Source organism: Tachyglossus aculeatus, chromosome 18, assembly GCF_015852505.1.
Source record: "Tachyglossus aculeatus isolate mTacAcu1 chromosome 18, mTacAcu1.pri, whole genome shotgun sequence".
Lineage (NCBI taxonomy): Eukaryota > Metazoa > Chordata > Mammalia > Monotremata > Tachyglossidae > Tachyglossus > Tachyglossus aculeatus.
The window spans coordinates 29,816,326-29,828,771 of NC_052083.1; the positions used below are offsets into that span (position 1 = coordinate 29,816,326).

General features: G+C 44.3%; 1 protein-coding gene and 1 long non-coding RNA gene across 2 annotated transcripts in view; one reads left to right on the forward strand and one right to left on the reverse strand.

Annotated features, from left to right (window-relative positions):
* The window catches only part of MAOA (monoamine oxidase A), a 56,282-nt gene extending 46,363 nt beyond the window's left edge, over window positions 1-9,919 (forward strand). The window contains exons 10-15 of the mRNA XM_038759990.1: window positions 645-698; window positions 2,901-2,958; window positions 6,185-6,282; window positions 6,587-6,698; window positions 7,852-7,914; window positions 8,482-9,919. Coding sequence (XP_038615918.1) covers window positions 645-698; window positions 2,901-2,958; window positions 6,185-6,282; window positions 6,587-6,698; window positions 7,852-7,914; window positions 8,482-8,628 — 532 coding nt within the window. The 3' untranslated portion in view covers window positions 8,629-9,919. The remainder of the gene's footprint in view (window positions 1-644; window positions 699-2,900; window positions 2,959-6,184; window positions 6,283-6,586; window positions 6,699-7,851; window positions 7,915-8,481) is intronic.
* LOC119939960 lies at window positions 5,703-8,530 on the reverse strand. The gene is made up of 4 exons (XR_005454864.1): window positions 8,442-8,530; window positions 7,197-7,245; window positions 6,556-6,675; window positions 5,703-5,740 (listed from the first exon to the last, which is right to left on the reverse strand). It is a non-coding gene; the product is annotated as an uncharacterized LOC119939960 (long non-coding RNA).
* Window positions 9,920-12,446: the final 2,527 nt, after the last annotated feature.

Consider the following 12,446-nt stretch of genomic DNA (forward strand, 5'->3'; position numbering starts at 1 on the left):
AGAACAACTCAGTGCGAGCTTTGTGATTTGAGAGAAAGCACCAATTTTAATGATGTTCTTGGGAAAGCAAACTTTAGAACCACTAAGAGCCTGAATAGGCTTAAAAGAGGTTGAAAAAGGGGTGTAAAATTATGAACGTCTCCCAAAGTTCAAAAGTTCACCTTCTCCACAATAAACAACCTGCCACTTCCTGTAATTCAATATTTGAAATGGCACATAGGATGTCCATTTTTCTCAAGTTGGGACATGGTTTTTAGATCTGTGCTTTCCAGAAACTATTGCTGCTGATTTATCACCTACTTTTGTGTTGGAGCCAAATCACTACAGTAGTTCTAGGTCCTTTGATAAGCTAACAGGCTATTTTATGTTTGATAAGGGCATCTGGAAGTTATATTAGAAGAGTGTAATTATGCCTTGTGTGTCATAAAGGATTTGGCTTTTCTGCCTTATAAGCGTTTGTGCAAAGAGTCACAAAGGCCATAAGAAATACAGCTCCTTTTTGTGAGAGGGCCAGAATAGGATTTGTGACTTGAACTCTTTCATTAATTTACCTGGAACGTAGCGATATGTGCCCTCTTCACGTATGTACTGCCAGCATCCTGCCAACCAAACTGATGTCCCAATTTAACTTTTCTTTTCAACAGATTTATCCTTACCAGGAAGGCACATCGACTTGCTAGCCTTACTAAGGAAGAGAGGTAATATGCTGCCTGTGCATGCTTGTTTTTTATTGGAATTCTTTAGTAAAGTTGTTTTCCAAATCTCTGAGATTAGCAGGTTAACAAGGCGTGATACATTTGTGCAGTGTGAGAAGCTATATCTACAGAGGTATTCTGTGATGTGGTAACTGATTGCCTAGCAAAAATTCTTGTAAAATGTCTAATAGTTGAACAGACTGTGTCAACCAATCAGTTTTTGCTTGCACAGATTCAATAGGAGCATGGCTCTTGAAGAGGCTAGAGTAGGTGCTGTAAGCTGCAGGTGGTCTTTGAAGAGGCCAGAGTAACAAGAGTTAATATCTCTCCTGGCCACGAGTTGGGGTTCTAATTCCCCCACAAAATCAATAATAATTGGAAATGCTGCTTTTTTTAACTGAAATACTTTAGGGCTACAGCATCTCTGTGAGCCGGGGTCATGGTGTCAAACAAAAAAAAAAAAAAGAAAAGGCCAAAGATAGCAAGTGAAACTTGTTTCAGCCTTGTCCTGTCCAGTGACCAACAAAAAAAGGGCTGTCTTGGCAAGCATGGTCTCACCCTGGGCTCTGGGACACAGAAAGGTCTGCCTCCTTGTCAGAGGGGATGTCAGGAGTAGTCCCTAGTCAGCCCACAGCCAGTAATGAGTGTAAAACAAAGTAAAAGTTCAAGGTTTACAGTTCTGAAGTTCAGTTTTGGTGGAATGAAACTGCCCATTCTGGGCCCTGACAAAACATCTGCTATCCATTTTGTTCACGTAGCATTTGAGCATGTCATAAGACTGAGTTATACACTGTAAGGTCCTTGGTAGGAGGAAATGTGTCTACCAACACTTTGGTACTGTACCCTTCCAAGTGCTTAATAATCAAGCAGTTGATTGGTTGATTATTGAGCCATGGGCCTCATGCAGAGCCATGTAGTAAAGCACTGTAAAGCGCAGTCCAGTACAATAGAGTTGGTCGATAGTTGATCCCTGACTTTAAGGAGCATACAATCTAGTGGGGAAGATCGACACTAAAATAAGCTGCAGATTGGGGAAGCAGTAGAGTATAAAGATATGTTCTACTATGGCTACATTTTCCATTTCTAAGTTAGTGAATGCAGGCTTGGGAGTCAGGTCATGGGTTCTAATCCCAACTCCATCACTTATCAGCTATATGACTTTGGGTAAGTCACTTAACTTCTCTGTGCATCAGTTACCTCATCTGTAAAATGGGGATTAAGACTGTGAGCCCTACATGGGACAACCTCATTATCTTGTATCTACCCCAGGGCTTAGAACAATGCTTGGCACATAGTAAGCACTTAAATACCATCATCTTCATTATTACTTTTTTTACAGCAAAAATCAAAACTTGCATAAAATTTCTAAACTCCAGGAATCCTAGGGAATATCAATCAGTGGTATTTAGTCCTTATTATGTGCAGAGCACGGTACTACGAGCTTTGAGAGTACAACACAACAGACTTGGTATTGTAATTGCTGTATCAGAGGAACATAATCAATGAACATTCAGGGACTGAGCAAAGGCTTAGTATTGTATACTACATATTGTATATATGTATATATGTTTACACATATTTATTACTCCATTTATTTATTTTACTTGTACATATCTATTCTATTTATTTTATTTTGTTAATATGTTTGGTTTTGTTCTCTGTCTCCCCCTTCTAGACTGTGATCCCACTATTGGGTAGGGGCTGTCTCTATATGTTGCCAACTTGTACTTCCCAAGTGCTTAGTACAGTGCTCTGCACACAGTAAGCGCTCAATAAATACGATTGATTGATTGATATTGTTAGGGACTGAGAATGGCATCATCAATCAATCATCATAAACAGTTTAGTGTGGTGCTACCTGATGTAAAAGTTAGAATCACCCCTGAGGTGCATGAAATTGAGTTTGACTTGGTCTTTTTCTGTACCCAGCCTACCCTCTGGCAAATGTGCTGCTAAGCAGTGAAATAAGGCAAAAATAAAAGAGAGAGAGTCTATGCTTCTGGATCAATCACCCTCAAATGAATCAAGTCTTTTAAATCATTTGAAAACAACTGCCAAAGATTCACAGCAATGAGCTTTAAGCATTTGAAGACCAATACAGATTGAAATTTCATATGTCAATCCTGTTCTGTTATTTCTTTGGAATTTAGTGTGGGTTTGTAATGATTTATTGTCATGCTTTGGCCTTTTTATATTCTTTTGTAGGAAGAAGAAAATCTGTGAGCTATATGCAAGAGTGCTGGGATCAGATGAAGCTTTGCATGTAAGAAATAGTTGTCTTCTGCAGATTTTAAACTTTCTCTAATGTGTTTCCTCCAAAGAGCTCGAGGCTTTTCTTCTCCATTTGCTTTAAGTGGTAAGGTGAGGAAGATCACAATTCTCTGACAGCTTTATGAGGAGGGCTTAGACAGATTTGCCTAGGCTCTAGGAAGCAAAGGCAGTTGGAAGCAATAATAATAATAACTGTGGCATTTTTTTAAGCACTTACTATGTGCCAGGCACTGTACTAAGCGCTGGGATTGATACAAGGAAATCAGGTTGGACATAGTCCCTGTCCCATGTGGGGCTCACATCTCAATCCCCATTTTACAGGTGAGGGAACTGAGATCCAGAGAAGTGAAGTGACTTGCCCAAGGTCACACAGAAGACATGGGGGAGCTGGGATTAGAACCCATGACCTTCTCACTCCCAGACCCGGGCTCTAGCCACTATGCCATGTGAGCCTTTAAATCCAGAAGTCCACTTGGACTTATTTAACACTACAGGTGCCAACAGCTGTGGTTACTAATAACTCCGAATGGTCTGTGTTGGTACAGACAGGAAGCCGGGCTTTTCATCCCTTCTTCTCATCTGTGGCCTAGTGGAAAGAGCATGGACCCAGGAGTCAGAGGGACCTGGGTTTTAATCCTGGCTCTGCCACTTGACTGCTGCTTCACCTTGGCCAAGTCACTTCACTTCTCTGTGCCTCACTTTCCTTAGCGGTAAGATGGGGATAAGATACCTGTTTCTCCCTCCTTCTTAGACTGTGGGCCCCAGATGAGACAAGGACTATGTCTCCTGTACTTGTAGCAACCCCTGGTGTTAGGAGGTAGCAAATGTTTAACAAATGTCACAATTTATTGTTGTTATTGTTGTCCTGAGGACAGTGGCAACATGTCAGAATAGCAGGATTAATGCCAGTCCTCCCCCTTGTTAGCAACAAGTGGCTGGTATTGCTGGAAGTTACTTCAATTTGGCCCTTTCTTTAAAATTGAGTTTTATTAAGCATCTCCTGGAGCTAGAGACTGTGATAATGTTATTTATTAAGCTCCTTTTAAATAATATTTTTAAGCCCTTTACTACATGCCAGGCACTGTACTAAGCGCTAGGGTAGACACAGGCTAATCAGGTTGGACACAGTCCCTGTCCCATATGGGGCTCACAGTCTTAAACCCCATTTTACAGATGAGGTAACAGTCACAGAGAAGTGAAGTGATTTGCCCAAGGTCACACAGCAGCCAAGAGACTTACTGTATGCAGAGCACTGTACTGAGCACTGGGAGAGAATACACAGGTGGATCCCTGCTAAGCTCTGGCTGAAGACGGTACAAGATAATCAGGTCAGCATTGGGAAAGCAGTTACCTTAACCTCCCCTTCGGGTCCAATGGCATCCTGTGGAAAATGGGCTTGGGACCTGCTGGAGTTGGATGAGAAACCCAAACCTCCTGAATCCCAGTCCCCCTGACTTTTCACTAGGCCATGCTACCTCCCTTGTCCTGTCACCTAGTTTAATCGTGATTTCTGCCATGAGATTAATGATTTGCCTCAGGACCAGATTCCCACTTGCAGTAATGAGTGACCCAAAGGACTACATTAGAAGGGTTTTATCTAGGGGATTTACCTGCCACCAGGCCAAAGCCTCCCACTTCAGAGGGCTCTGGGCTTTAGAGGTGTTGGCATAAATATACCAGGAAAAGTATACCCAGCCTTAATGGCACTCCATGGACCAGATTGGGTTCTGGAATTTAAAGGAATGGTGCTGAAGGAAACCCACCTTAAATGTGCTTGCTTTCTTCACACCACCTTCCCTGAGAAGAGATAGTTGGCTGGGAAGCACCTAGGTAAGTGCTTAGGGCAGTGGGTTGGGCCCATTGGGCACTCAGTAAATACCAGTACTAAAACTACCAATAGCGGAGGCCAGTGGGAGAGCTGCAGAGAAAGGATTCACAGTAGAATTCACCAAGACCATCAGGTTCTAGGGCCTCTTCTAGACTGGGGTAGGTGAGGGAGTAGTAAATTGAAATGTGTTTCAAGTATATTGTTGCGTTGCACTCTCCCAAGTGCTTAGTACAGTGCTCTGCACACAATAATGCTCAATAAATATGATTTATTCAATGGCATTTACTGAGCCCTAACTGGGCAGAGCACTGTTACTAAGCACTTGGGAGAGTACAACAGAGTAGGGACAGTATAAGAACAAGTAGGAAAATGAATTTTTCCAAGGCCAGGAGGGCACTGAAATATCTGGCCCTGCCCCCAGCCTCTCTCCTCCCATTTTGATTCCATCCCCAACTTTTAGTGTGGGTGACACTGGCCCCTGGCTTGGCATCTCAGTGAAGAGAGCAAGTGTTGGTGGGGTGTGAGGGGCAGGATCATTGGCTAGGGCCACTGACTCTGCCCCGGAGTGGCCCCAGCGTTTTCCTCCCGCTCAACTACCCAACCCATCTACACCCCTGGGATGCTTCCACACAATGGAGTGTGAGAAACACCACAAAACTCCTTCCTCCTACCAAGTGTGCGCACCACAGCAGAGAAGGGGCTGGGAATGCCCCATAGGCTTTCTGAACAACTCTCCCAGCTCCAATAATCAGATGAACAGGTCAGTGCCAAGATTGTCTCCAACAAATGGATGTCTTACCTTACTCCCGCAGACAGAGAAGCAGTGTGGCTGAGGGGAAAGACCACGGGCCTGTGAGGAAGAGAACCTTGGTTCTAAACTTGGCTGTGGCAGTTGCCTGCTGTGTGACCTTGGGCAAATCACTTCTCTGTGCCTTGTTTTCCTTATCTGTAAAAAAAAAAAAAAAAAAAAATGGGATTCAGTAGTTGTTCTCCCTCCTCAGACTGAGGGCCTCATTTGGAATAGGGACTGTGTCCAACCTGATTATCTTGCACCTACCTTAATGCTTAGAACAGTGCTTGGCACATAAGCACTTATTATTAATAATAATAATAATACTGATAATAATAATTGTGGTATTTGTTGTTATCCCTTCTTATACTCTGCCTGACTGGAAGAGAAAAGGCTTAGGCAACAACTTAGACGTTTATGAAACCAATCTGATAACAGGGCCTCTAGTATTCATAATAAGATTGCTGCTGAATTAGCTGGGTCTTGAAGAATACATATCATTTATCTCTGAGCTGAGAAACATTTTCTTCCATATTTGCAAAGCTCTAATGGATGGTTCTTTCACTTGTGCTCCCCTGACACTGAATGCTGGTCCTGCAGCCGGTGCATTACATAGAGAAGAACTGGTGTGAGGAGCAGTATTCTGGAGGCTGCTACACTGCATACTTCCCCCCAGGAATAATGACTCAGTACGGAAGGTACCGTAAACAAAAATTCACTTAGTTTCATCACCTAAGGCGTGCCCCTTGGGTCCCCGGTCTACAAGGAGACCCCATGTCCCCACAAGCCACTGCCCCACAGGTGATCCCTAACCCGAGGAGCTGTTACCGAGGCAACAGGATGCTGAAGGAGGGAGCCTGAATCATGGTTGCCCTAGCAATCAGCATGAGAGGGGTTGTCACCCCTTAGCCCTGGTCAAACTGTCCTTTCCTCCTTGAGCTATCCCCCCAGGAAGCCCCTGAGCAGCTCACCTTTCTTTGATCGCTCCATTTCACTTTACAGGATCATTCGCCAGCCGGTTGACAGGATCTATTTTGCTGGTACAGAGACCGCCACGCAGTGGAGCGGGTACATGGAGGGTGCAGTGCAGGCTGGAGAGAGAGCAGCAAGAGAGGTCAGAAAGAAGGGGCCCCTGTTTCTCCTCTGAACACCTTGGGCTTTGGCTCAACATTCTGGACGTTTGTCCATCCTGTTGAGACTCACAGACACTGGTCAATCCAGCCACTGCCCAACCAACTGGTCCTTTGCCACTCTGCCCCTTGAGCTGAAGTGAAAGAATGGCTCTGGTCCTTGCAGGGGTAACTAGGGAACTGTGGATAACTGAAGAGTCCTCAGAACTCCAGGCCCTTCACCAGTCAATAAGCTAAAGTTCTGACTCAGCTAAAATCGTGGCTCCTTGCAGGCTCACTCTAGCTCTCTGGTAGACTGTGCAAAAAAGAGTGGCTTGTTTTCTTTGGGTGGGAACATTTCAGCTGAGAGGCAGATATGCTTTGGCCGTGACTAGAAATGGGGGAGGCGATGTTCCCTCAGCACACACTAGCCTGGGGCTTATTCAAAGCTCCAGATGCAAAAATACTATATTATAGTTAGCAGTCATCATTGGGCAAAATACCTTGAATGGTGTTGGCGCTTTCCCAGTTGACACACAGCTACCGTAGCCCCTGGAACAGAGAAATTTCTCAACATTAATTCAAGATTTTTCAGAGTACAAAGGGTGTACTATCTTTGTTCCCTTGCCCAGAGTGTAGAGGCCTAGCTCTAATCTGCGTGGCTAGGAGGAGTTCAGAGGTTTTCGGCTCATAACTAAGCCAATCTTCTCCTCATCCTCAGAAGCAGAGATAAGTAGCCGGTGCTGCTCCCATGCAGCCCTGCTGAGATGAACAGCTTGGTCACCTTTCATGCATTTGGAGTAGGAGTCATTCTGGAGGGGAGACAGATCCTGGCTCACTCAGTTCAGACCTCAGGTGCCACAGGGAGACCACAGTTATCTGAGGACTCCCCGACCAGATCATTCAAGCGGATGTGTGGCATCTTCAGATGTAGAGAGGCCACATTTGCCCAAACAATCTGAACCAGATCTGGACACCACCCAAACTTGCTGGTTGTCAGTGCGTCATTTTGCTCGGCTACCCTCAAGGGTAGCTTCTGGGACCGGGGCTCCTCGTGCCCCCCAAGATGTTGTCCATCCCCTGTTGTGTGTGTGCATGACATCAGACCCGCTAAGCTCTGTGTAACATCACTGTGGTGGCCATCTTTTCGGATTCCAGGTTTTGTACGCCATGGGGAAGATATCAAAGAGTGAAATTTGTAAGGCGGAGCCAGAATCCCAGGTAAATTCTTCCAGCTCTTCGACCCGTAGCAACTCACATAGCAGGTACCATCTGTTCACTCCTCAAACCAAGGGAGATTTAGGACCTCACTGGTCTGGCACCATCTCCCTCTTCCCCTGAAGTCTCAGATAATGGTAGCCACTTGGGGACCAGGTCTAGTTTTCTCACTCCTGTCTTTTCCCAGCACTTAGTAAAGTGCTTTCCCCGCCCAGAGCTGCTTCACAAATACTGTGGCTTCCTCCTCCTTCACCTCAGAGAAGCAGAACGGCATAGTGATAGAGCACGGGCCTGGGATTCGGAAGGTCACAGCTTCTACTCCTGGCTCTGCCACTTAACTGCTGTGTGACCTTGGGCAAGTCCCTTCACTTCTCTGGGCCTGTTACCTCATCTGTAAAATGAAGATTGTGAGTCCCTCTTGAGTCAGCAAAAGTGTCCAACCTGATTTGCTTGTATCCATCCCAGCACTTATTACAGTGCCCGGCACATAATAAGCACTTAACAAATACCACAATTATTATTATCATTACCTCAGATGCCCAGACATGGATATTCTTGTTCCCCCTCCAGGATGTCGTAGGCCGACCAATCACCACCACCTTCTGGGAAAGGAACTTGCCCTCGGTCCCTGGACTGCTGAAGCTCATTGGATTGTCTGCTTCAGCAGCAGCTGTAGGGTTAGTGGTCTTCAGAAGCCGACTGCTCCAGCAAAACTGAGGCATTTCCTCCATTCTCTCTCTGTTATTCCTTCCCCAAACCAGGAAAAGGAGAACCTAGAAAAAAATGAAAGCTGTAACATTGGACCCTATTTTTTTGCACTGATTTAACAAGCCAATTTTATCCCAGTCACTGTTCACGTAACCAAAAACTTCTCCCAATCAGTCCCAATAGAAATACGGTCGACTCAGCCCCTGATCTATGTCGATTAATTTGTGTCATTTGATAGACTGAAGCCATGGTGTCAATTTTGGAACTTCTGGAAGTTAAGTGCCAAATCCTGTAGGAAAGAGTCATTTCTATAACCTGTTTACCTTTTTCTTAAGATAAAAACAAATATGGTTTATGAATAAATTTTTAAATCTCTTTTCAGGAGTGGTTCCATACATTAAAGATCCAGTCCTGAAACAAGGCTGGCCTGGTAGCTTTCTCCAGAATAGCCAGGCTAACACTAACACTGTTCCCTGAACACTGTGGGAAAAGAAAGGCATGTGAGGGCCAGGTTTGCTGACAGTTCCTGTGAATAGTAATGATGGCATTTGTTAAGCGCTTATTATGTGCAAAACACTGTTCTAAGCGCTTTGAATAAATCTTGCCCCTGGTTTGGAATCCTGACAGAGCATTGGAAATAATTATAAAAGTAGAGAATTCAAATGGCTTTACAGGGTGAACCAGCTCAGTTTGGTAGAGTCTGAACAAAAATCAAAGCCAACATCCCTCCTGTGAAATCTTCCATAACTAAAGGAGAAGACAAGGAGAGACTACTTTTTGGGGGGTCAGTGGGGGGCGGGCCAAGGTGGAGGGAGCAGTGAAGGCTGCCTTGCTCCGCATCCCAGTGTGAGGTCCAGGGGATGGGGGAGTTGGAAAGTGACCTCTTGGCTCATCCTGTGTGGGGACAGTCACGCTGGGTTCCTGACTGCCAGCTCTTCTCCCTTATGCCCATTTCTCAGACTTGCACAACTGTTTTCAGGGAGCACCAACTTCAGCCCTAAACTTGAGCTGCGGACCTCTCCTTCCCGACCCTAAAGCTTGAATTTAAACACTCTAGTCTGATCTCCAGCATAGATGCTGGGTGGGGATTAGTTGTGGCATCCAATCTAATGCTGTGTTAAGGGAAAAGGTGGGAGAGAGAGGGGCTTTACATTCAATTTGGTTGTCTGTTTAGTGACCGAAGCATCTGCCTGTCATTTTTGTGTGAGGGAGTGAATGGGAGGGGGTGTGTTCCTGGTCTCTGCAGTAAGGTTTTGCCTTTATCCTGCTGTCTTGTTTGCTAATAAAGTAGTGAATATTGTCCCCGTTTCAGTCTGCCTCCTCTATTTACAAACCTGTCCTTTGGTTGGTAGGCAGAGAGGCCAAGGCTGAGGGAATCAGGCCTTACCTCAGAGGAAGGTTCCAGGTGTCCTTCACCCACAGGCCTCTCCAGAGCCAGAAACATCAAATGGGAGTGAAGCTCTCTCTCACAGCTGATGGGCAGACGTCAGCACTGAAAGAATAACAACAACAATAAGGCAACTGGGGATAGATAATGCAGGCATGTTACTAATTCCAGGAATGACTAGGTAAGGACTATTAGCTCAGGAGTTAAGGGCAGGGGGAGTTCAGGATTCCTGAGCTATCTTTCCAGATCAACCCCTACCCATCATTACCACTTTGTCTTGCTGTAGCTCAGGTTATCACATTTAAAAGGAAACTTTAATTGCACTTTTAAGTGAAGACATGCTTGCTACTTGTAAACTTAGCCTGAGAAGATTATACATTTAAACATATGTTACACCACTATAGACCTAGCATTAAAATGAGTATACTTCTCACATCATTTCTTGCACTCAAACACCAGTTTTAGACAGGGGGCTATTTGGTTTGGCAGTCTGGACTCCAGCTAATCAGTACCCTGTGTGTTGGGCAAGGTTTGGGATAGGTGGTGTGGGATTTTTGAGAGCCAGCAGTGGCCAGTGTGAAGCCACTAGGAGTCTTCATTTTCATTAGACACTAGGACTAAACTAGTAGCCATTTTGTAAATTCTTACTGATGGCTTAGCTCTGCTTGTCAGCAAGACAGTCCAGGTGAGGAGTTCCACTCCACACTGAGGAACAAAGAAAGATACCTACCAGTAGCTAAAACACCAGCTGATGAGGTTTCAAGGGGCTCAGGGATGGGATTCACTACTCTTATAGCCAGTCTCTCTCTCCTATAGAAGGACAAATGAAGCAAACAGCAAAAATACTATAATTATTATTTTAGTTTGGGTGGAACTAATAAATGCCATTCTTTTAGTACTATTACTAAAATTACAAATAGTTTCTGAAATTCAAAATATAAAGACCAAGTTACCATGTTCTTGTACCGCTTCAGCCAGAAAAACATGGCATGTACTACAGTTTTACAACCATTGCAAATCACACAGTTCCTTCCCCCGTCCTTGCTCTCAAAAAAAACAAAAAAAGTAATTCCCCAAACCACCAAACTACAAGATTCTATTTTGGGGTGTTCTGGGTAGAATTGGTTCATCATCACCACCCCCAACACTTACTGAGTACTTCCTGCAGTCTGAGCATTTAAATTGATTTGTGGGTTCTTAATAACCTAAATCAAAAGAATGATTTTTGCCCTCAAGAAGCCTGCAATCTGACAGGGGAGACACACGGACAGAAAAAGTCAAATGCAATCATTACAGATGATAAATAGAAGCAAAATGATAAGTAGAAAACTGCTAAGTGGCAGTTGGGGGAGTATGACCAGGAAGAGGAGGGAAATTATCTAAAGTTTTCTCTACAAGATAAAAAAAAAACCCTGAGGCTACAACGACTCTAAGCTCCTTTGCCAGTGGCTTAGAGATGACATTTAGGCAATAATGATGGTTACTCTGGACTTTCCACTTAGTTTGCCCAGCATGTGTAGTTAAAACAAAGATTCCAACAATCTAAGAACAAATAAGTCAGTGTCTTTTCAAATGCTGATCCTATAGAAGCAAAATCATCAACATCATTTGGGTTTAGTTAAACTTATTCCTAAACCCCAGAGAACAAAGCACAGGTCTCGGTGTCAGAAGACTGACTCCACTACTTGAGTGTGACCTTTGGCAAGTCACTGAACTTCTCTGTACCTCAGTTTCCTTACCTGTAAAATGGGAATTAAAATCCTGTTCTCCCACCCTCTTAGATTGGGAACCCCACGTGGGGCACGGACTGTGTCTGACCTAATTTGTATCTATCCCATATCTAGTACAACACCAGTCACATAGTGAGTGCTTAACAAATGCCGCAATTATTATTATTTCTGTTAGAACAATAATCAGTTGCCGAGAAATTAGTGTATTATAATTCCTGGGGCAAAAGATGCCATTGTACAAAATATCCTAAGTCACTGCAAGAATCCTGCAAAACAACCCTGTCCTTTGGAATTTCAGGAAGAGAGTACTGGCCTGGATTTTTATCCTTGGGTGAAAGTCCTCGCAGAAAACCACTTTTCAGATGGTTTTTTCTGAAAGAGCATGGGCTTTGGAGTCAGAGGTCAGGGGTTCAAATCCCAGCTGCACCAGTTGTGTGACTTTGGGCAAGTCATTTAACTTCTCTGTGCCTGTTACCTCATCTGTAAAATGGGGATTAAGACTGTGAGACCCCATGGGACAACTTGATCACCCTGTAACCTCCCCAATGCTTAGATCAGTGTTTTGCACATAGTAAGCGCTTAATAAATGCCATTATTATTATTAAGTCAAGCCTGCTGACAGTCCAGAGGGTGGCCCATTAGAACCTTGAAATACCCCACCATCTGCTGGCCGATAAGTAGATTTCCTTCCTAGGTCAGCCTATAAGTAA